This window comes from Mobula hypostoma, chromosome 8 (genome assembly GCF_963921235.1).
Source record: "Mobula hypostoma chromosome 8, sMobHyp1.1, whole genome shotgun sequence".
Classification (NCBI taxonomy): Eukaryota; Metazoa; Chordata; class Chondrichthyes; order Myliobatiformes; family Myliobatidae; genus Mobula; species Mobula hypostoma.
In genome coordinates, this window is record NC_086104.1 from 131,140,482 (window position 1) to 131,165,563 (window position 25,082).

The 25,082-nt window shown below is 48.0% G+C and overlaps 1 protein-coding gene across 50 annotated transcripts in view; it reads left to right on the plus strand.

The window, feature by feature from the left end:
• Positions 1–25,082, plus strand: part of LOC134350964 (calcium/calmodulin-dependent protein kinase type II subunit beta) — a 331,172-nt gene that overhangs the window by 210,419 nt on the left and 95,671 nt on the right. For 39 of the 50 annotated variants that reach the window (XM_063056856.1, XM_063056857.1, XM_063056858.1 and 36 more), the window contains exons 6-12: positions 1,109–1,181; positions 11,809–11,911; positions 12,512–12,595; positions 16,003–16,097; positions 19,894–20,016; positions 20,965–21,048; positions 24,096–24,138. In XM_063056856.1, coding sequence (XP_062912926.1) covers positions 1,109–1,181; positions 11,809–11,911; positions 12,512–12,595; positions 16,003–16,097; positions 19,894–20,016; positions 20,965–21,048; positions 24,096–24,138 — 605 coding nt within the window. The remainder of the gene's footprint in view (positions 1–1,108; positions 1,182–11,808; positions 11,912–12,511; positions 12,596–16,002; positions 16,098–19,893; positions 20,017–20,964; positions 21,049–24,095; positions 24,139–25,082) is intronic. The other 11 variants (XM_063056859.1, XM_063056841.1, XM_063056869.1 and 8 more) reach the window with 1 other exon arrangement.

A 25,082-nucleotide genomic window follows, 5' to 3' on the forward strand; every position in this document is an offset into this window, starting at 1 on the left:
AGACTCAGCGGTCAGGGAGTGTCTGGGGAGACTCAGCGGTCAGGGAGTGTCTGGGGAGACTCAGCAGGTCAGTTAGTGTCTGGGGAGACTCATCGGTCAGGCAGTGTCTGGGGAGACTCAGCGGTCAGGCAGCGTCTGGGGAGACTCAGTGATCAGGGAGTGTCTGGGGAGACTCAGTGGTCAGGGAGTGTCTGGGGAGACTCGGCAGGTCAGGCAGTGTCTGGGGAGACTCAGCGGTCAGGGAGCATCTGGGGAGACTCATCGGTCAGGCAGTGTCTGGGGAGACTCAGCGGTCAGGGAGCGTCTGGGGAGACTCAGCGGTTAGGCAGCGTCTGGGGAGACTCAGCGGTCAGGGAGTGTCTTGGGAGAGAGAAACGGCGGATGCCCTGTTGACGAAGGGGCTCGGGAGGTGGGGTTAGGGTCAGGCTTGTCCCCATGTTCTGCTGCTGTTGTCACCAGGCCACCCAGAGATAGAATCTGCCAGACAGAGCGGGCGACAAAGTCAGCCCGGGGAAGGCACCACGAGACAGCGGCAGGCCGAGAGGGCTCGGCTGAGCAGGCATTGTCCGTGGAGGGAGGACAAGGGTGCTTTTCAGGGTGGCCGCCTTGACGTGCGTCCTGATGAGAGGTGGCCAGCCTGAAACCCCCGAACCGCCTCTCCCTTCCCGCTCTCTGCCCGTCCACCGGAGTGTCTCCCATCGCTTCAGATACCCAGTGTCGGTAGTCTTCCGCTGTAATGCACCCTGCCTCAGTGCGTGTCTACATTTGGCTCTGTAGGCACCCCCTCCCCCGCCCTTGCTCTGTCTGACAGACTCCCAGTGTGAAGTGCGGATCAAAAAAAAAATCTCAAACTACTTTGAAGCGGGGGGGGGTTAATTGAAAATTAAAACGGGGGAAAAAAATCTGGTAACAGAAAGACAAATTCTGCCTTCTGTGTTGCACGGAGGGATGGGGTTCCGGTGTGCCTGCTGGGTTGAGCCAGCCTGGGTTCAGTCCTGTCTTGCTCTGGTACACCCCTTCGGCTGAGATGAGTTGTGTTGAGACTGCACCAGTCTGTGCCACATTAGACTCACCTGCAACTAACACGCCCCCTGGTGTTTGCATGCAGTCATTGCATCCAACAGATCCTAGAGGCCGTGCTCCACTGCCACCAGATGGGGGTTGTCCATCGAGACCTCAAGGTGAGTTCCGCCGTAGCAACGACGCCAAGGTCGTAACCCTCGCAAGCCACGTCTTTTACATCCTCCGTTGAACCGTCCTCAACTCCTCTGCTACTCTTGTCGGTCTGGTAACTTTAATGCAGAGCGGGCCGCAGCCAGTCCCTCCAGGGATGGTTTACGTTCGGGGGTCTTGCAAAAGAATTTCAGTTGGTGAGGGGACAGGAGCCTCATGACCTGGGAAGGGTGTGCACTGTTAGTCAGAGTCCATTTGGAACGTGGCAGCAGTCCGTCTCCTCAATGTACTGAGGACGAAGTTCCAATGCTCAATTGCTGGAGTGGGATTCGGACCAGCGTTTCCAGTCATTAGCTGGTGGACCGTCTGACCCAGGCTGCCCAGGAACCTCCAACGGCCGTAGTCCCAGCTCACACCCAAACCTCGTTTAGGGTGTGTGGGATAAGTCTTGTAAGAGGACAGAGGAGGCCCAGGGAGCAAGGAGTGTGGGTATTGTTTGAGGGCAAAATAGACTAGTGAAACCTCAGTCTAGCGGCAATGACTGTACATCCAGGTGCTGATCGATTCCTGAACTCCTTCAACCCAGTGAGGAGGGACTGAAGTGGTAACCGGGCTGACAGCAGATCTAGGGTTGAGTCTTTCTAAATACGTGGCAGGTTGTGGGAGGGAGAGGCTTCCCTGGTGCTGCAAAGGTTAATTTGGAGGGTTTTTTTTTCCAGTGGGAATATGATTTTGGCTTTTGGGGCTCTTGTTGAGGTCACGACCTTGTGTTCAGACCACAACAGCACCTGAGTACAAGGTTAGCAGAAAGAGGGCAATCATCCTGTCACTTCAGACTCTGAGGAGTGCACCCTTGGTGAAGTGCTGCTGTCTGGGTGGGTGGTAAAGGCCAGGAAAACCAATGACCTGTTTGGATTGGTGGCCAAGTGCTGCAATAAAATTACCAGCAAAGCACACTCTCTCTCTCTCTCTCTCTCTCTGTCTCTGTCTCTGTCTCTCTCTCTCTCTGTCTCTGTCTCTCTCTCTCTCTGTCTCTCTCTCTCTCTCTCTCTCTGTCTCTCTCTCTCTCTGTCTCTGTCTCTCCCTCTCTCTGTGTCTCTCCCTCTCTTTCTGTCTCCCTCTCTGCCCCTCCCTCCCTGAACCCCTCTCTCTCTGTCTCTGTGTCTGTGTGTGTGTCTCTCTCTCTCTGTCTCCCTCTCTGCCCCTTCCTCCCTGAACCCCTCTCTCTCTGACCCCTTCTCTCGCTATCTGTCTGTCTCTCTCTGCCCCTCCCTTCCTGACTCTCTCTCCCTCTCCCTCCCCCTCTTCTCTCCCCCCTCCCTCTCCTCTCCTCTCCTCTCCCCCTCTCCCTCTCCTCTCCTCTCCCCCCTCTCCTCTCCTCTCCTCTCCCCCTCTCCTCTCCCCCCTCTCCTCTCCTCTCCCCCCTCTCCTCTCCTCTCCCACTTTCTCCCTGTCCCCCCTCTCTCTCCCTCCCCCCTCTCCCCATCCCCTCTCTCTCCCTCTCTCCCCTGTCCCCCTCTCTTTGTCCCTCTGTGTATGTGTGTCTGTCTCTCTCTCTCTCTCTCTCTCTCTCTCTCTCTCACACACACTCTCTCTCTATCCCTCTCTCTCTCTCTCTCTCTCACACACACTCTCTCTCTCTATCCCTCTCTCTCTCTCTCTGTCTCTGCAGCTTGAGCTTTGCTGATCCCGACGCTGCTTGCTTGCCTTTCCTGGCTGGGAAAGCTGCTTTACAGGAAGTGTTGAAAATGGCATGGCAGCTTTGGACTGGAATGCGTGCTGTGTGCTAGCTTGATCTTAATGCTGAGGATTCGTACATTTACATCAATGTCTTATGTGCACATAATACTGTAAAAGACAAATAAGACTTTATTTTAAAAATAATATATTTATGCATATACTTGTGTGTATAAAACACAAAGTGTTCACAGAGTGTTTTGTTGTGTGCGTGTGTTAAATTTTTGCCATTTCACTATTTCTTAATGTACGTGATTGTTGGAGTCATTTTGAGATCTTACTGTGTTTCTGTGGATTCACTGCGGTGCATAGGTCAGGGCATCCACTACCTAACCGCAGGATCGGTCCACTTGTCCGTCCTGGGGCTACTTCTGCCCGAGTCCCTGACAACTTGGCTGATGTGTGAAGCCCTACTCCCCTGCCCCCACAATCTGCCTCTGTAAGTCCAAACCGGCCCCCCACTTTCACGCTGCTGGGTGACCACCCTCTCCTCCCTCCTCCCACACTTTCTCTTCCCTGCTGTCTTCAGCCCCCAGATCAACACCCCTCCCTCCAACATTCCCCTGGACAACCTGGTCACTAGATCAACCCTCCCTCCTTCCCTCACTCCCTACCCCTGGACAATCTGGTCACTAGATCAACCTTCCCTCCTTCGCTCACTCCCTACCCTTGGACGACTCGATCACAAGGTCAACTCTCCCTCCCTTCCCCTGGACAGCCCGGTCACTAGATCAGCACCCCACTTTCCCTTCCTTCTGTTTCTTTGCCCCAGGGTGACATCTCGCCAAGCCCTAGAAAGGCAAGGCCCTGTGTTCTGTGCCTTTCCAGCTCCTGCTCCATCCCAAAGTCAGTGAGTAACACATCTCAGACACAGGCCCCACCCTCGTCCTGACGTCACTGAACCCTCAGGTTGAGGTATGCAGGGTGAGTGTTGGCCTGAGGCAGCCCCTGTGACCCTCGCCTCCCCTCACTCACTACCCATATGACCACCCCGTCCCTCACGGCTGTCAGGCCGATCTTCCTGGGTGAGTATCGGGCTATTCCCAGCCACACCCTGAAGATCAGCTCCTAGCTGGAGCACAGGTTGATGACACTGAAGTCCTTCAGCCACTGAACAAAATTAGAAATGTTCCCTGCATGAATTATTCAGCTGAATTTAATAATTTTAAGATAATTATCCACAGAGAAATAAAATCAAAGTTCTTGTCATGTCTGTTTTAGTATCTAAGTTTGCAAACACACCTGTCTGCTCCTTTTCCTCGCCACAGAAGTTGATGTTTCAAGAGGACATGGATCCTCAGACCCCGGTTATTCTCCATAAGTCTGGGCAACCAGGCGTCCGACTGTAGGAGTCTACACCTCCTCACCTGCACATTTCCCAGATTCCGATCTCCAGTTTCCTCTTCCCAGCCATCGGAATTGAGTGTGGCATATCCTGGCACACCTCTGGGATTGATTCTGGCTTCTGGAAGTGGGACCCCTCAGCCCACAGGATGGTCTGTGGGCATTAGTGGCCACAGATTTGCCTTGTCCTCCGCCCCCACAATTTGAACATAGAAATCTACAGCACATTACAGGCCCTTCAGCCCACAATGTTGTGCCGACCATGTAACCTACTCTAGAACCTGCCCAGAATTACCCTATCAAATAGACCTCTATTTTTCTAAGCTCCATGTACCTCTCTAAGACCCTATTGTATCCGCTTCCACCACCATTGCTGGCTGTGCATTCCATACACCCACCACTCTCTGTGTGGAAAAACTTACCTCTGACATCCCCCTTGTACCTACTTCCAAGCAACTTAAAACTATGCCCTCGCGTGTTAGCCATTTCAGCCCTGGGAAAAAGCTTCTGACTATCCACTTGATTAATGTCCCTCATCATCTCATACACCTCTATCAGGTCGCCTTTCATCCTCCGTCACTCTAAGGAGAAAAGACCAAGTTCATTCAGCCTATTCTCATAAGGCACCCTCTCCAATCCAGGCAACATCCTTGTAAATCTCCTCTGAACCCTTTCTATAGTTATTTGAGCACCATCTTTGAACTGGCAGTCACTCTGAGCATCGAACTTGAGGATGGGAAGTGGCTATTTCCACCACCCTCCCGCCCCCAAACGTGTTCCACCCTCCCGCCCCCAAACGTGTTCCACCCTCCCGCCCCCAAACGTGTTCCACCCTCCCGCCCCCAAACGTGTTCCACCCTCCTAAGAGCCAGAAGCAGGCCTATTAACTCCACACGAGGTGCGGGAGGGGAATTGATGGTTAACGTATCAGGCCGAGATACTTCACTTGGGTTCAGATGAAGGACTCGGCCTGAAACTTCGCCTGTCCATCTCCCTCCACAGATGCTGCTTGACCTGCTGAGTTCCTCCAGCACCTTGTGTGTTGCTCCATATTCCAGCATCTGCAGTCTTTTGCATCTCCTCCTCCCCATTTCCATAAGGACTATAAGATAGAGGAGAAGAACTAGGGCATTTGGCCCATCGAGTCTGCTCCTCCATTTCATCATAGCTAATCTATTTCCCGCTCAGCCCCAATCTCCTGTCTTCTCTCCATAACCTTTCACGTCCTGACTACTCAAGAGCCTGTCAACTGCTGCGTTAAATACACCCGGTGACTTGGCCTCCACAGCCGCCTGTGGCAACGAATTCCACAGAGTTCTCACTCTGTGGCTAAGGAAATTCCTCCTCCTCCTCTTCTTTCTAAATGGATGTCCCTCTATTGTGAGGCTCTGCCCTCTGGGCCTAGACTCCCCCACCAGGAGACACATCCTCTCCATATCCACTCAATGCAATGTGATTCCCCCCCCCCCAGCTCTGCCTTCATTCTTCTGAATACTTGTGAGTATAGTCCCAGAGCCACCATATTCCTTTCATTCCCAGAATTATTATCGTGAACCTCCTCTGAACTCTTTCCAATGTCAGTTCATCATTTCTTGGATGCAGGGCAGAAAACTTCTCACAGTACTCCATGTGAAGCCTCACTAGTGCTTTATAAAAGCCTCAACATTACACCTTTGTTTTTATATTCTAGTCCTCTTGATATGAATGCTAAGATTGCATTTGCCTTCCTCAACCTGCAAATTAACTTTTAGGGAATCCTGCACAAGGGCTCCCAAGTCCCATTGCACCTCAGATTTTCTCTCCATTTAGAAAAGAGTCAACCCTTTCATTTCTTCTACCAAGTGCATGACCGTACATCTCCTGACACCATATTCCATCTGCTACTTTGCTTATTCAACTAATCTGTCCAAGTCCTTTTGCAGCCCCTCTGCTTCATCAACACTACCTTCCCCTCCACCTATCTTCATATCATCTGCAAACTTGGCCTCAAGGCCATCAATGCCATCATCCAAATCATTGACATATAAAAAGAATCGGTCCTAACACAGATCCCTGTAGAACACCACTAGTCATTGGCTCCCTTTATTCCCACTCCTTGCCTCCTGCCAAACAACCAGTGCTCTATCCAGGCTAGTATCTTCCCTGTAATACCATAGAGTCATAGAGGTACAGCACAGAAACAGGCCCTTTGGCCCATCTAGTCCATGCCAATACAATTTAAATTGCCTACTCCCATTGACTTGCACTGGGACAGTAGCCCTCCATACCCCCACCCATCCATGTACCTTTCCAAACTTCTCTTAAAGGTTGAAATTGAGCTCATGAGCACCACATGTGTTGGCAGCTCATTCCACACTCTTATCACCTTCTGATGAAGAAGTTTTCCCTCATGTTCCCCTTAAACTTTTGATCTTTTGCCCGTAACCCATGACCTTTGTTTGTTGTCCCACCCAACTTCAGTTGAAGAAACCTAGTTACATTTACCCTATCTATACCCCTCACAACTTGATACACCTCTATCAAATCTCCTCTCAATCTTCTATTTTCCAAGGAATAAAATCCTAACTGATTCAATCTTTCCTTGTAACTCAGGTCCTCCAGACCCGGCAACATCTTTGTAAATTTTCTCTGTACTCTTTCAACCTTATTTACATCTTTCTTGTAGGTAGATTTATGAAGGCCAATGTGCCAAAAGCATTGTTTATTACTCTATCTACATGTGACACCACTTCCAACAAATTATATACCTGTTTTCCTGGATCTCTTTATTCTACCACACTCCTCAGCACCCTACTGTTCACTGTGTAGGACCTACCCTGTCTGGTCCTACCAAAGTGCAACACCTCGCACTTGTCTGCCCTGAATTCCATCTGCCATTTTGCAGCCCATTTTTCCAACTGATGCAGATCCCTGTGCAAGCCATGATAGCCTTCCTTACTATCAACTATATCACCCAGTCTTGGTGTCATCTGCAAGTTTTCTGATCCAGTTAACCACGTTATCATCCAGATCATTGATATAGATAATAAGCAACAACAGACCTGGTAACTATCCCTGTGGCACTCCACTGGTCACAGGCCTCCAGTCAAAGTGGCAACCGTCTACTACCACTCTCTGGCTTCTCCCACAAAGCCAGTGCCTAATCCAATTTACTATCTCATCTTGAATGCCGTGCAACTGAAACTTCTCGACTAACCTCCCATGCAGGACCTTGTCAAAAGCTTTGCCAAAGTCCATGTAGACAGCATCCACTACCTTGTCTTCATCCATTTTCCTGGTAACTTCCTCGAAAAACTCTGTAAGATTGGTTAGGTTTAACCTATCATGCACGAAGCCAAGCTGACTATCCTTAATCAGTCCATGTCTACCAAATTCTTATTTATCTGGCCCCTTAGAATACCTTCCAATGACTTTCTCACAACTGATGTCAGACTTACTGGTTTATGTTTAGAGCCCTTTTTTTAAAAACATTGGCTATTCTCCAATCTTCTGGTACGTCTCCTGTCACTAAGGATTATTTAAGTATCTCTGCTAGGACCCCGACAATGTCTGCACTTGTCTCCTGTAGGAACGTCTTGTCAGGCCCTGGGGATTAATCCACCCTGATTTACCTCAGGATAGAAAACACCTCCTCCTCTATAATCTCTGCAGGGTCCATGATGCCACTTTACCTCAGTTTTATAGCCTCTGAGTCCGTCTCTTGAGCAAATACAGACGCAAAAATTGATTTAATATCTTCCCCATCTGTTTTGGCTCCACAGATGAATTGCCATTCTGATCTTCCAGAGTACCAATTATGTTCCTTGCAATCCTTTTGCTCTTAACATGCATATAGAATCCCTTAGGATTCTCCTTCACCTTATCTTCTAGAGCAACTTAATGACTTCTTTTAGTCCTCCTGATTTCTTTCTTGGGTGTTCTGTTGCATTTCTTAGAATCCACAAGCACCTTGTTTGTTCCTACCTGCTTATAACTGCTATGCACCTCTCTTGAAAACCAACATTCCCAAAACTTGTTATCCTTACCTTTTATTCTGACAGTCACATACAAGCTTTGTACTCTCAAAATTCCACTTTTGAGGACCTCCCATTTACCAAGTACACCTTTGCCAGAAAACAGCCTGTCCCAATCCACACTTGCCAGATCCTTTCTAATACCATCAAAATTGGACTTTCTCCAATTTAGAATCTCAACCTGCAGACCAGACCTATCTTTGCATATTTACTTTGAAACTAATGGCATTGTGATCACTAGGTGCAAAATGTTCCCCGACACGAACTTCTGTCTCATTCCCTAATAGCAGATCAACATTGCGTGCTCTGTTGTTGGAATTTCTACGTGCTGATGAAGGAAACTTTCCTGACCACATTTGACAAACTCTCTCCTATCTATTTCTTTGACAGTATGGGAGTCCCGGACAATATGTGAAAGTTAAAATCACCTCCTATAACAAACTTATGTTTTTTGCAACAATCTGCAATCACTTGACAAATTTGTTCCTGCACATTCCGAGGACTGTTGGGTGGTTTGTGATGTAGCCCCATTACTGTGCTCATACCTTTCTTATTTCTCAGTTTTTTAGTTTATGAAGACGCGCAGTCCTCTTTTATTGTCATTTAGTAATGCACCCATAATGCCTCACTAGTCGAGTTCTCCAATCTGTCCTGACAGAGCACTGCCATGACATTTTCCCTGACTAGTAACACCAACCTTCCTTCTTTAATCCCTCCGGTTCTGTCACGTCTAAAACAACGGAACCCCAGAATATTGATCTGCCTGTCCTCCCCGTCCTGCAACCAAGTCTTACAAGTTATCACAAAGTCATAACTCCAGGTGTTGCTCCATGCCCTGAGCTCATCCACCTTTCCTATGATACTTCTTGCATTAAAGTATATGCAGTTCGAGACACTAGTCGCTCCATGCCTCAACCTTTTGATTCCTGACTTTGTCTGAGATCTTACCAATATCAGCCTCCACAACCTCTCCACTCACTGTTCTGGCAATCTGGTTCCCCCAGCAACCCACAACTCTAGTTTAAATCCCGCCGTGCAGCATTAGTAAACATTCCCGCAAGGATATTAGTTCCCTTCCAGCTCAGGTGCAAACTGTCCCTTCTGTACAGGTCCCACCTTCCTGGAAGAGAGCCCAATGATCCAGAAATCTTATGCCCTCCCCACAGCAACTCCTTAGCCACGTATTAAACTGTATAATCTTCCTCATTCTGACCTCACTAGCATGTGGCACAGGTAACAATCCTGAGATCACAACCGTGAAGGTCCTGCCCTTAACTTAGCATCTAACTCCCTGATATCCCTATGCAGAGTCTTGACACTTGTCCTACCTATGTCCTAGGCTCTTAACTTGTTAAGCAGCCTCATGTGTGGCATCTTGTCAAAGGCCTTCTGAAAATCCAAGTACACGACATCCACTGATTCTCTGTCTATTCTGCTTGTTGTTTCTTCAAAGTATTCCAACAGATTTGTCGGGCAAGATTTTCCCTTAAGGAAACCATGCTGACTACAGCCTATTTTATCATGTGCTATCAAATGCTCTGAAACAATCGACTCCCAACATCTTCCCAACCACTGAGGTCAGAATATCTGGCCAAGAATTTCCTTTCTTTTGCCTCTCTCCCTTCTTGAATAGTGGAGTAACTTTTGCAATTTTCCTGTCCTCCAGAACCATTCCAGAATGTAGTGATTCTTGAAAGATCATTACTAATGCCTCCACAATCTCTTCAGCCACCTCCTTCAGAATCCTGGAATATAGACCATCTGGTCCAGATTACCTATCTACCTTCAGACCTTTCAGTTTCCCAAGCATCTTCTCCCTCGTAATAGCAACTTCTGGCATACTGTTGGTGTCTTCCACAGTGAAGACTGTTGCAAAAAACTTACTCAGTTCATCCTCTCAAGCATCATTTTCCAGTGGTCTGATATTTACTCTTGCCTTTCTTTTACTCTTTAGATATCTAAAGAAACTTTTGATAACTTCTTTAATGTTATTGGCTAGCCTAACGTTGTATTCCATTTTTTTCCCTTTATGGCTTTTTTAGTTGCCTTCTATTGTTTTTTAAAAGCTTCCCAATCCTTAAACTTCCCATTATTTTTTGCTGTATTATATGCCCTCTCTTTGGCTATTCTTGTTGGCTTTGACTTCCCTTGTCAGCCACGGTTATGTCACCCTGCCTTTAGAATACTACTACTTTGGGAAGTACTGTATCTATCCTACGCCTTCCAAACTGCTCCCAGAAATTCCAGCCGTTGCTGCTCTGCCATCATCCCTGCTAGTGTCCCCTTCTAATCAACTTTGGCCAGCCCCTCTCTCGCCTCTGTAATTCCCTTTACTCCTGACTTTACCTTCTCCTGCTCAAATTGCAGTGTGAATTCTCTCACATAATGATCACTTCCCCTAAGGGTTCTTTTACCTTAAACTCTCAAGTTAATTCTGATGCATTACACAACACCTAATCCAGAATAGCCGATCTCCTCATAGGTTCAAGCATGAGTTGCTCTAAAAAGCCATCTCATAGGCATTCTACAAAATTTCTCTCTTGTGATCCAAAATCAGCACCAACCTGATTTTTCTGAGTTTGCCTGCACATTGAAATCCCCCATGACTCGTAACATTGTCCTTTTGACATGCATTTTCTGTCTCCTGTTGTAATGTTTAGTCCAGATTCTTGCTACTGTTCGGTGGCCTGTATATAACTTCCATCAGGGTCTTTGTACCCGTGCAGTTTCTTAGCCCTACCCACAGGACTCCACACCTTCCTATGCTATCACCTCTTTCTAAGGGTTTGAGTTCATTTTTCACCAGTAGGGCCATCCCACACCCCTCTGCCCACCTGCCTGTCCTTTTGGTACAATGTGTACCCTTGAATGTTAAACTCCTGGCTATAATCTTCCCTCAGCCACGCCTCAGTGATGTCCACAATGTCATAGTTGCCAATCTCTAACTGCACTACATGATCACCTACCTTATTCCATATACTGTGTGCATCCAAAGATAACACCTTCAGTCCTGTATTCGTCACCCATTTCAATTTTATTCTCCCCTTTTACACTGCAACTCATCCCACTAGCTGCTATTTTGTCCTGTCATTTCCTTTTGAAATGCCCAACAGGTCAAGCCACACCTGCTGGAAGGGAAACTAGGGTTCTGCTGAGTATCCCCAGTGTGTTCTGTTTTTATTTTAGATTGCCAGCATCGGCTGTTTTTTTTTCCAATTCCCTTCACCAACACGTCCATATCGAATGTGAAGTTCGTAGCTGACCTGTGGTCAGCTGTTTGAGGACAGTGCACAAAGGCCTGTGCTTTAATCCTGTGCCCCCACATCCCGGTCTCTCCCATCACTTTCCCAGCTGCCATCAGGTCCTGCTGTCTACCGAGGAGACAGCAGTCCCCCACCTGTGTTCTAACTGTGTGGGAAATCAATTCTCACTGAGTAAAATGGCTTTTCTGAAGCTTGTTGCTCGCGGGACTGCTTCAGCTTTGTGAATTCCGCTGTGTAACTATGGTGATTTTCCTTCCACCAACACCCCCGCCCCAAAGCCTGAAAACTTGCTGCTTGCCAGTAAGTGCAAAGGTGCGGCAGTGAAGCTGGCTGACTTCGGACTGGCCATCGAAGTTCAAGGAGAGCAGCAGGCCTGGTTTGGTAAGTCCCTGTCTCTGGTCCCAGGGCGCTCTGTGATGTAACCCCTAACACCTCTCTCACACACAGCAACAGATAACAGATCGCCTACACAAGGACATTGGACCCCAAATCCCCAATCCCTCCCTCCGTCCTCTGTTGTAAGGGGATGTTGACTCGGAACTTGGCCGCAGAGCGTGCACAAACCCCAGCACAGTTGCAGGCTGCAGCTCGGCTGTATGGTGGGTGTGACCTTGAACTTGGAGCCTGGTCACTGCACACTGCGCTGTTTCCCGTTCACTCTGATATCGCATCGCTGCCCTGGAACTTATAAAGGAGGTGACCTGCAGTTTTGCGAGAGAGTCTGCAAACACCGTTTGCCTGTGCGTTAAATGCATTGGGTCAGAATGTGGCTTCTGCTGCCTGCAGGCACTTGCCTCTAGTTTGGGATTCCTACACAGAAATGTGTCCGCAAGTGAGGGTTTGACAGAAGTCCCAGGGAGAGTGGTTTCTGTGGTGGACTCTGGTATGATTATGTTCTACCACCTGAGTAGCGGAGCTGGTAAGTTTGCACACACCAGAGAAAGGCCAAAGACCTGACGGTGTTTTTCCAACCACTTGCAGGTTTTGCAGGGACACCTGGATACCTCTCTCCTGAGGTACTTCGAAAAGAAGCCTACGGGAAGCCAGTGGATATCTGGGCATGTGGTGAGTAATGAAGCAAGATTCAAGACTGTTTAATGTCATTTCCTGTATGCAGTGTAATGGAGAGCGAGATCATTGTTACTCCAGATCTGATGCAGCACACACTAAACAGAAAGCACGATCATAGAAAAACACACAATATAAATGCCTAGGGTAGCTTATATACACAGTAAAGTGAGGGTTGGCATAGGAGTGTCTGTACATAAGGTGACTGACAGGAAATAATAAAGTAGTTGGGGATGTAGAGGGGCAGATTAATGGGTGGCAGTGTTGATCAGCCCTACTGCTTGAGGACAGTAACTGTTTTTGAGTCTGGTGGTCCTGGCGTGGATGCTGCGTAGCCTCCTTCCAGATGGGAGTGGGACAAACAGTCCATGAACAGTGTAGGTGGCATCCTTCACCAAGACGATGCGAAAGTCTCTGGATGGTTGCTATACACGAATGCTCCGGATGGCTCTTGATGTGAGTTGGCAACAGCACATGACGAATGTTGAGCTCTATTACAACCTACCGATGCTGTCCACTAAAATCGAGGCGAGAAGACTGCAACTAGCGGGGCACTGTCTACGCCACCCCGAACTACCTGCCAACCTAGTCATCATATGGGAGCCCAAGCATGGGAGGATGAACCCTGGGTGCCCTCCCAAGACTATGGTCAACACGCTCCTAGAAGACAGCGGTGCGGCTAATGTAGATGAACTGAACACACTGATGAGGGAGAGGGAGAAGTGGAGAGTCCGTCATCGTGCCCAACGCTGGCCCCTTAGGCCTGAGTCGACGTAGTAGTAGTAGTAGTTCATGATGTTGCTGGTACCTTTCTGTATATACGTCCTTGATGGCGGGTAGGCTGGCGCTGGTGATACGTTGAACCGTTTTGACTACCTGTTGCTATCTCTGTCAACTGGAGACAGACATTAGAAGAAAGAGTTTTTTTTTCCCCAAGTGTCTGTGAACATTTGGGATTGTGGGAATCGGAACAAGATGTTAACTGGGTGAGATGCATGACCGGGTCTCCTTCGGATATGGTTGACAAACTCCACCGGGTTGTGCTGGGAACCAGTCAGCAGTCGAACAGAATACAGCTTGTCTTCTGCTAAATGGATACTGGAGGGCAGCACCGACTCCAGCATTGAGGCCCCACCACACCGCTTCTGGCGCTCTGGCGGAGCGCACCTCTCTCTGACACCTCCCTCCTGAGTGGCTGCACCGTGGCTTGGGGCCTAGTCCTTACTACAACTGAAGCTACACGCGTAGGATAGAGAGCGTGCTTGGTGGCTGCTTGCTGAAATTGAGTGTCTTGGTCAAGACAGGGGGCTCAAAGTAGCATTGAGAACAAAAACAGCAAACATATATTGGAGGGTATTTTCAGGTGTCATTTCCTGGGCAACAGGCCTGCCTGTAGCGAGGGGTGTAAGTATGCCGGGTATTGGGCTACTCTGAGCTTTCAGCAGCTGGCAATGCCACAGAGAGTTGCAGGTGAATGGAACTTACGGCTCAGTGTGTCTCAGACTGGTGCTCATGAGTGGCCAGACAGACAAGGGATCCAAATGGCGTGGAGTTCAGTCACTGGCACCTCTGATCTCCTGCGCGCTCTGGGGTTGGAGAGATGCTGTGGATGCACTTCCCACCTGGCCCCTCAGCTTCACACAGCTGATTGTTGTAAGAGCCAGACTGCATTGTTGGTCCAGTGGGAAGGATGACTGATTCACTGACTTCATCAGCGAAAGGCGAGAGCGGGCGATGGGGGCAGGGGGTGGGGGGGGGTGCTGTGAAAGGCTCCAATTGTAGTAAGGACTGGGCCTCAAGCCACAGTGACGTCTGCTTGCAGCCACTGAAGAGAGGTACGCTACACCTTAGTGCTGGAGATGCTGTGGCAAGGTATCCATAGTAGAGTTGGTGCTGCCGCCAGTGGTCACTCGGCGGAAGATGAGCTGTATTGTGTTTGACTGCAGACTGATGCAACGCTCATGGACTCAGGGACTAGGACTGGATTTTTTGTGTGACTGTTTTACTGCTACCTTCTGTGTGTTTTGTGCTGTCTATGGCTGTTGGTACTGTGTTTTGCACCTTGGACCTGGAGTACCGCTCTTCTGTTTGGCTGCATCCATGGGTATTCACGTGTGATGTAGTGCAATTAAACTCGAACCTGAACATATTTCAGCTTTACAAAACGCTGGTTAAGTTGCAGTCAGAGTTGTGTGTGCAACTCTAAACAGCACACTATAGGAAGGGCATGATTCCATTGGAGAGAATGCAGAGGAGATTCACCAAGACATTGCCTGGATTGGAGTTATGGGCAATCATTGGATATATTGGGCTCTGGAGTGAAGGAGACTAACGGAGGTATATAACAGTCTAAGAGACGTAAATAGGATGGATAGTCAGAATTATTTTCATATAGTAGGGGGACAAAAAGCAGAGGCCATAAGTTTAAGATCAGTGGAAGGAATTTTAAAAGGAATCTGAGGAGCAAGGTTCTTTTTATCACAGAGCATAGTTGATAGCTAGAACACATTGTGAGAGGGGGTGGTAGAATCATGTTCAGTGTTTAGGAGGTGTTTAGATGAACTCTTTGATAGGCATGGAAAAATACAAACCTAATGCAGGCAAATGGCAGGTGGGCAGAAATGTCAGCATGGGCATGATGGGCTGAAGGGCCTGTTTCTGTGCTGTAAGCTTTATGACTGATAGTGGAGGAGCCCATTCAGCCCGTCAAGTTGTACTAGCTCCTACAACAATCTCGTTAGTCCCGTTTTCCCCTATTCATCCCTGCACGCTGATCAACTCTCCCAGCTCTCCCGCTAGGGGTAGTTTCCTTTGACCAATCACCCGGTCAGCCTCACACCTTTGGGACGGGGGAGGAAGCTGAAGCAGGCGGCCGCAGGGAGAAATGTGCAGACTCCGCAAAAGAGACGAGCTCTTGTGCGGCACCCGAGACTTGGCAAGAGTCCGTTTGGCACAAGCTCTCGGTGGCGTGCTGGCATAACGGTTCGCAGTGCCACTGATCACCGATTGGGGTTCATTTCCCACCACTGTCCGCGAGGACCCTGCATGTTCTCCCTCTCACGGAGTACGTTTCCTGCCGTGTTCCAAAGATGTATTAGTGGGTGAAGATCAGTGGGTTGTGGACATGCTATGTTGGCACCAGAAACGGGCTGCCCCCCCCATCCTGGGACGGCATCGATGGCTGACGCAGACAAAGTATTTCACTGTATGCGTCAATGTTTCAATGTACATGTGACAAATAAAGCTTTTCTTTTTAATGTCTTTAACTCTGAGTCAGTGGTCCAGAGCTGTATTTGTTTGGTGAGTGATACTATTGTTCCCTCGACAGGTCAGTGGGTTGTAGTGTTAATCTTTGGATGTGTGGGTGTATTTGACTGAAATACCTTATCTCCTCCTCCTTTCAGGAGTCATTCTCTACATCTTGCTCGTCGGCTACCCGCCCTTCTGGGACGAAGACCAGCACAAGCTCTACCAGCAGATCAAGGCTGGCGCTTACGATGTACGTACAAGGCGGCAACTCCACCCTATTCCCCCGTCACAAGAGGAACACCTTCCTGTTCCCTTTCTGCACAAGGCTACAGCCATGCCACACATATTTAAAGGGGAGGTCCCAGTGTTGCCCCAGCCTTTAGCTGTGTACCAGACTCCGGGTGAAAGCATCCATCACCGGCCCAGTTTGTAATCTTCCACACCACCACCCAGTGACAGAGCACCATCCTGTTTTGATTTTTCCCTGTAGTCAAAATCGAGTGTACTGTCCTAATCACAAGTACGTGCACGCAGAGGTGCAGGAAGAAACGCAGATGCGTGGCATCACGTAGGCAGCATTCAGAGGAAAAATATAAATTAGCACAAGTTTGCAGAAAGAAGAAAAATAAATTCCATTCGGTGTGGAGATGGTTGAGGAGATTTAAACGTTTTAGTGAAAGTAGGTTCAGCAACAAAGTACGTTTTAAAGTTTTTAATTTAGCGATAACAGCGCAGAGTAGGGCCTCGGGCCTTTAAAGCCACGCTGCCCCAGCAACCCCATGACAAACCCGATTAACCCTAACCTAATCACGGCACAATTTACAAAGATGTGTTAACCCACCCGGGGCACCTTTGGGCTGTGGGGGGAAACTAGAGGACCCAAAGAAAACCCACGCATTCCATGGGGACGATGTATAGTCTCCTTACAGAACGGTGCGGGAATTACACTCCGAACCCTGCGGCACCCTGACCCCTGATAGTCCCGTAAGCCAGCGGTCCCCAACCACCGGGCCGCAGAGCATGTGCTACTGGGCCGCGAGGGAACGATATGAGTCAGCTGCACCCTTCCTCATTCCCTGTCACGCACTGTTGAACTTGAACATAGGGTTGCCAACTGTCCCGTATTCGCCGGGACATCCAATATATTGGGCTAAGTTGGTTTGTCCCATTCCGGACCGCCCTGGTCCTGAATATCCCCCTGCTAAGGTAGAGCGTTCCTATGAAACCTTTTGTGCCAAAATGGCGTGAAGCGCAGAAGCAAATACCATGAATTTATATGGGAAAATTTTTGAGCGTTCCCAGATCCAATAAAAAACCTACCAAATCATACCAAATAACACACAAAACCAAAAATAAATAACACTAACATATAGTAAAAGCAGGAATGATATGATAAATACACAGCCTATATAAAGTAGAAATAATGTATGTACAGTGTAGACAGGAAGATGAAGGCAAAAGCGATTTGTGGGGAAAAAATCGGCACATATGCGCACACAGGTGCCTGCGCAAGGCTTCATGGTCATTGTAGTCTTTCCTGGGGTAAAGTGTCCCGGGATCTGACTGCTACTTTTGTCCCCTATTTGGGAGTGAGCAAGTGGCAACCCTAACTGTAAAAGACATGTTGAGGTGAGTTTAACCCTACTTGAACCCCCCCCCCACCCCCCAGGGTTTTCCGCAAGAATATTGTCAATATTAAACTGGTCCGCGGTGCACAAAGGGTTGGGGACCCCTGCCGTAAGCCACTAGGATATCGTACAGTTGTATGCATAGCTCCCCCAGATCACCCCGGGGTGTCGAGGTGGAGTCAGTAGTGAGAGAGCAGATGATTTTAATGACAGCGCTGATTTCAACGCTGTCCAGTATCTGACCTGACACACAGATAAGTCAGCTAAAACGGGGTTTGAGCAAGTCAAACGGTCTCAGCCTTCCATAACACTGCCCATTGATGTGTGACTCAGAAGTTATAGGACTAAGCCAGCAGCCCACATCTTACTGCAGAGGCAGGTTTGTCATCACTGTCTTATAGGAAGTCAAAAATGAATTTTAAAGATCTATAAATGACAATAAAATAGTGCAAAAAGAGAGCAAAAAATAGAAACGAAAATAGTGAGATTGTGTACAAGGGTGCACTATCCATTTAAAAATCTGATGGCGGAGGGGAAGAAGCTGTTCCTGAAACATTGAGCACCACATACAAAAAGTGCTGGAGGGACTTCAGCAGGCCAGGCAGCATCTACAGAAAAGAGTACAGTCGACGTTTCAGGCCGAGACCCTGAATCAGTGGTCCCCAACCTCCGGGCCGCGAAGCATACAGGGGTGCAGCGGTAGCCGGAGCGCACCCAGCACTTCTTTAAGAAAAAAGCTGAAGTAAACAAGCTAATTAATTAGGTGCCGCCCAGAAGCCAGTCTTCATTAGAGGAACTGAGGTGGAGAGGGTCAATAACTTTAAATTCTTCAGCATTAAGGATTGATGTTTCTCTCTCTGAAAAGTGTCAGAGGATCTGTCCTGGGAATAGCACGTAACTGTTATTACAAAGAAAGCATGGCAGTGCCTATACTTTATTAGAAGTTTGTGTAGATTCAACATGTCACCTCGATCCTGACAGCCCTGTCTTTTCAGCCTGTCTGGGCTGGCATTTAAATTGACCAAACAATGGAACAGCTAAAGGCTCCAGCGCCCTGGAAAGAGGAGTGAACATCACGTAGAGCAAGTGAAATCGGCAATCGCCTCTGATCTGGGCCGACAGTTACGTACCGGGCAGCACCTAATTAATTAGCTTGTTTATTTCGGCTTTTTTCTTAAAGATGTGCTGGGTGCGCTCTGGCTACCACTGCACTCCTGCATGCTTCGCGGCCCGGTAGTTGGGGACCACTACCCTGAAACATTGAGTGTGTGTCTTCAGGCTTCTGTACCTCCTCCTTGTAGCAATGAGACGAGGGCATGGCCTGGGTGATGGGGTTCCCAGTGATGGACACCACCTTTTGTGACCACAATCACAGCCACAGCCTGCGCATAAGCCAAGGACCTCCCGGTCTGCAGTTCAATTTAACTCCTGTCTGCTTTATCAACCAGGTCCAGGCAAGGGCGTGGGCATAAAGTTGAAGTCCAAGTTTATAGTCAAATGCAGAAAGACACGTTTGCACAGGTTCAATAAAAAACTAACCTGCAGCAACATAACTTGTAGCAACATGTAAGCAGTACCCAGAAGAAAAAAAAAATTAAGCATAAATGATACACAAAAACAAAGACATTGGAGCTGAGGGGAAGGCGCCCAGGTTGAGCCCCAGCAATGGTACTCTGTTGCTGGTGGTAGTCGGGAAGAGTGCAGCCCACCTTGCTGTCTGGCTTGTACCTACGGTTAGTCAGGCTGCCGGTGGAACCCAGATAGCCCTGGAGTTCCTGCTGACCGTTGGCGGTGCCTGGTGATTTGGTGTGTCCGAGCATGGCATAGGACATTCCCCGCCTCCACCAGCGACCGCTCAGCGTAACAGACAGTAGTCACTGGACGTAGCAGGAAGGCCCTTCACTGGCTTGGTGCTGTCGTTGACCATACACCAGATTCACTTCCTGTGTCAGTCCACTTGTTAGAGCAGCCCTTTAAAACTTGCAACATAGAAGAGTACAGCACAGAAACAGGCAATTCTGCCCCACAGCGTTGAGCCGAGCCAGCTAAAAAGCAAACCGAAAGCACCCAAACACTATTCCCTCCTACCTACACCAGCCATATCCAGCATCCTCCTTATCCGTGTGCTTATCCAAGCGTCTCTTGAAAGCCTGTAATGTATCTGCCTCCACCAGCATGCCAGCAGCACAATCCATGCATCCATTACTCTGAGCAAACAAAAACTTACCCCTCACATCCCCCTCCACTCACCTTCAGTGCACGTTTACAAGCCATTTATTTCTAAATGAAAATAAAGTCATCTCTCAGGCACTTGGGCTGACTGTGGGCCGAATGATTCAGCCCCTGATCTAACTCTGGAAGACTTCCATGCACATTTCTTGTGACCTCGCTGCCCTTTTCTCTGTTCCCCTCCTTCAGTTTCCTTCCCCTGAGTGGGACACAGTCACTCCAGAGGCCAAGAATCTCATCAACCAGATGCTGACGATAAACCCTGCCAAGCGGATCACCGCCACTGAAGCCCTGAAGCATCCATGGGTCTGCGTAAGTTTTCTCCTGCCGCTGGTAGTCTTAGGGGACCAGCACAAGTTTACTCCTTCTCATCTAACTACAAGCCCTTAAGGTGCAAACTTAATTCTGTCCATAATGGTATCAATGAATTAGGTTCGCGGGTTTGGTGATTGAGACAGAAAACACTGACTGCTAATAAGTAGTGATTACTTGTTGACAGACAATAAAAATTTGACCAAGCATTTATGTTCTCCGAAGTTACACAAACTACAAAACTAAATATTCAACAAATTTAGTTAAAAGTGCGCGTGAAGTGCACCTGAAGTGCCGTGAGCCCCGGAGACAACGGAAAAGGGAAAAAGCTTCCACTTGTGCTGGTCTTGTCTGAAACTGGACACTGGGTACTGTGGCAAGCAGGCTAACCAATGGGAAGAGCAGCTGCAGTTTCCAAACTGACCAATCACGATGGAAGCAGCTTTGGACAAGCAGATAAGCTGCGTCCCCACAGGACAATGATGAACGAGAAAGATTGCAAGCGGGGTTGGAATTAAACAGCTCGCAATTATTTCAGTAATATTTGCTTGATTTTGGTTTCTCCCTTTGTTAGTAAGGCTTGCTCACCGTTTCGCCACACCTGAGGCAGTGAGAAGCTGTCCCAGTACTAGAAGAGAAGGAGTTGACTCTTAAGATGATCAAAGTCAAAATCGAGTTTATTGTCATATGCCCAAGTACATGTATGCACATAGCATTAGCGAGACAACATTCACAAGAAAAACATAAATTATACAACATTAAACAAGAAAGAACACAATAAGAACAAAGAGTCCACTGCAGTTCAAAGTGATCAAAGTTTATCAGAGGATCTGTGGGTTAGTTGGTTACACCGAGACCGTGCTGCCAGATTGAGGTGGGGGAACCGAAGCGAGGGGCGAGCTTTTGCCAGAATGCCTGGTTGAGATTAAATATTCTGTTCATTTCCAGCAACGATCCACTGTTGCATCAATGATGCATCGCCAAGAGACCGTGGAATGCTTGAAGAAATTCAATGCCAGGCGAAAACTGAAGGTGAGAGCGGGTTTTTTTTGGGGTTTGTTTTGCAGTCAGTGCCGAGAGTTCAGGCCCAGTGTGGAAGCGTGTGGTTATTGGTGACTGATGAACAAGGATAGCAGAATCTTTATATTTCTTCCCCTGTCACTGGTGAGATGCTCCCCAGCTTCAGCTGCCGTGCATCTATCCACTCATTCACCTCCCTCAAAGTTTCTGCTGAATCAGGTCCGTTATCACTGATATACGGCATATTGTGAAATCTGTTGTTTTGCAAAACATAAAAATTCAACAGTACAAAAAAAAGAATAATGAGGCAGTGCTCGTGGACCATTGAGAAATCTGATGGCAGAGAGGAAGAACTTACAAGTCTAACCTGAAAGATTTTCAGCACGAATCAATGAATTTAAGGTTGTACCTCCTCCCTGATGATAATAACAAAAGATGCGGGCATGTACTGGATGGTGAGGGTCTTTAATGATGGGTGCCACCTTCCTGAGGCAGTGCCTCTTAAAGATATCCTGTGCCCATGATGGAACTGACCAGGTCTGCAACCCTCTGCAGTCTTTTTGCGATCCTGTGTATTGGAGTCTCCATGTCAGGCAGTGATGCAGCCAGTCAGAGTGCTCTTCACCGTCCATCTGTAGAAATTTCCTTTGGTGACGTACCAATTCTCCTCAAACTGCTAATGAAATGGAGCCACTGGCCTGCCTTATTTGCAATTGCATCAGTAGGTGCATCTTTCCTCTCCTTCGACTGTCACGAACAGAACCCTTTCTCTACCTGTTTTGTGATTCCTTGTTATCTGCCCATGTTGTGGGCAAACATAGGTTAGAGACTTCCTGATAACAAACCCATAGAGTGGAAAAGGTTCTGGTGCTCTCCCAGCATACATGAGGAATAAACTCTTCTCGGGCTTCCAGCCAGGTACAGATATCGATTATGACCGGCGTTCTGATGACAAATTTCGCCATCCCTGATGAAGATAGCAGAGTCTGTCATCGAAATGTCAGCTACAGAGAAGAGTTTAAACCCATGGACACTCTCTGAAGCTTGGCTGCCTAGTTCTGAATGTTGCCCCTCCGAATCCTCTCAACCCAAGCTAATGAAGGAACGGTGACTGTTTGCAATGTAAATGGAACACAGCAAATGGCAGCCAGTCTCAATTGCAGCCAATTAATTAATATCTCTGTTGACTTCACATTTTCAAATGTTCACAGAAAGTAATCGTTTCTGGCCACACATTCAGCAATGACTCACATTAATGTAGTTCATTTAATAGAGTTAAAGTGTAGTACAGCCCTTTGGCACACCGTGTTCATGCTAGCCATCACTCTTATCTGTATTGTCTGCATTAATACCACATCCCTTTGCATATTGCACATTCAAGTACATGCTCAGATACCTTTAAAATATTGATACAGCTCTTGCCTCCACCGCTGCCCTTGGCAGCTCGTTCCAGATGCCAACTACTGATTGTTGTAGACAGCCATGCACCCTGTCCCATGTAGCTTGCACGTTGCTGTCTCCTTTCTGGTGTGTTCTGCACTGCACAGGGAGGGGTTTGTACCAGTAGTCCCCAGATCCCCAGAACTGGAGTAAAATGGTGACCCACTCCACCACAGCTGACATCCCACAATATCATGATCATGAAATAAAGTTAATTTTTTTTTGTTAACTTGAGAGCTCAGATTAAAAATAAGTTCCTGGTTTATTTGCAAGAAGTCAAAGTCAAAAAGGAATTTTCCATTTGGGGTAAACCACAGTATATGCCTTTCGTAGTCTGTAAATGAGAAACTGTTTTACAAATAATACACTTAATTTGTCTCACTTCACACAGCAGATAAACTTGCATCTCCACCGTGCCTTCTCCTATCTGTTCAAGAGCATTATGAATTGTGTGCCGTCAGTTATAGTTACTTTAGAAAAAGTCCTTTGATTTAAAATAGATTCAACCCTGGGTTTTACAACATTGCTCTCCCACGCCATGAGGCTGTAGGTTTGGCCCCAAGCTCTTGTTTGGAAAGGGAGGGGAAATAATTTGAGATATTGAAAGAGTAAGAGACCGGGGTTAACAGTTCTCACTCTGTAGTTGCTGATTCCAATTTGGAACATAAATCACAGAACAGTACAGCACAGGAACAGGACCTCTGGCCCATAACCTCGTGCTGAACAACTTTCAGGTTAGACTTGTAAGTTTGGCTTACTTGTTATCTCTCAAGTCAGAGGGTTGTGGGTTCAAGCTCCAGTCTTCCATTGATGCTGCCTGGCCTGCTGAGTTCCGCCAGCATTTTGCGTGTGCTGCTCCGATTTCCGGCATCTGCAGGTTTTCTCCCGCTCCCGGTCTGGGCTGACTCTCCAGTGTGGTGTCGGAGTGTACTGCCCTGTCTGACGCCTCACGTTCCAGGTGTGCCATTAAATCAAGAGCTGCCTGCTTTTTCCACGTTCATGTAAAAGCTCCTTTCAATTATTGAATTTTAAAAAATGAGACTTGTTTGCCACGTGTATCTTGAAACATGGAGCGAAACACGTCATTTTTTGCGTCAGCGACCAACCCAGTCCGCGGTGTGCGCTGGGCAGCCCACACGTGTCGCCACGCTGCTAGAAGCAGCGTAGTATGCCCACAACACACTAGCCATAACCTGCCCGACTTTGGAACGTGGGAGGAAATCGGAGCACCCACGGGAAACCCACACTGTCACAGCAAGAACGTACAGGCTCCTTACAGGTGACGGTAGGAATCAAACCCCGATCGGTGATCGCCGGCGCTCTAAAGCGACGCACTAACTGTTACGCTGAAGTGCCGCCCACTGGGGAGGAGCAGGCAAGGCTTCCCTGGTGTCCTGGCCAATGAACAGCAGTGAAATGCGCGATCTGACCATTTATCATATTGCTGTTAGCGGGAGCTTGCTGTGCACTGTTACATTTCACACATTACAAAGTTCCTCTTGCAAAAAACTGTGTCTATTGTGTATTGGATGGGTTTGCTTTGTACTCTGCCGTATAGAACTCAAACACTATTGTTAAGTTATCTGATATTGCTGACATTATCCTTCTCTCCCATACAGGGTGCCATCCTTACAACCATGTTAGCAACACGGAACTTCTCAGGTAGGCTTCTGCTAAAGCAGTTCTTTCACCCACACGGTGGTCCGAACTTGGCAAGTGAAATCAGACTGTCAGAAAGTCTTAGTATTTATTTCATGGTGCAGAATTCTGTGGTTAAAAACAAGGAAAAGAATGTGTTGTGTAGTTTGTGCTTTTGATGAGACAGTTAGCTTCTACATGAGGGAAAAATAAGAAGGCAGTTCGCATTGTATAAAACCCACAAGATGCACTTTGGAAGCAGGAGGTAATGCGTCATGCCAGGTTATTCAAGGCGATCTCCCAAAGCACTCCTCATGCGAATCAGTGGTGTCAGCATTGTTGTGGCACAGAAGTTAAATTATCTGATCAGTAATCCGCAGACAGAGTCCAATTGTGAAAATATGGGACAGAATTTGAAATGAGGTGAGGTGGGTTTCAACTATTACAGTGTACTGATGGCAGCAGTGGGAATTTAATGATCTGGTTTTGCTCTACTCGTGAATAATGTTGATCACAAAACAGCCAGATCATTGGAGAAACCTGGTTGGTTCATGTCCTGCTGAAGAGGAAGCCTGTGGTCCTTATTCCGACTGGCCTGTATGTGACTCCGGGCCGTCGATATGGATGACTGCAGAGTGCCCTCTGAGCTGGCTTCATCTCATGGGTAATTCAGGGCAGACAGTGAGTGCTGGCCTGTCACTGGGAACGGAGTCAACCGTGAGGAGAGATCTGGGAAGGAGCATATGGTTGAAAGCCCAATCAAAAAGCTTGGTTTGGAGGAGAGAGGGTCTGGGAGGGGATTTCACGGGATTTAAGGAAATGTGAAGTTTGAATTGGGCTGCGGAGCGACAGTGGTTGGGGTGAGGGAAGGATTTGGAAGTGGGGCTGTTTGAGCTTCAGCTGTTCCATGAACGCTGATATTATTGATCCACACATTGACACACTGTGTCACTCCGTGACCGTTTCTG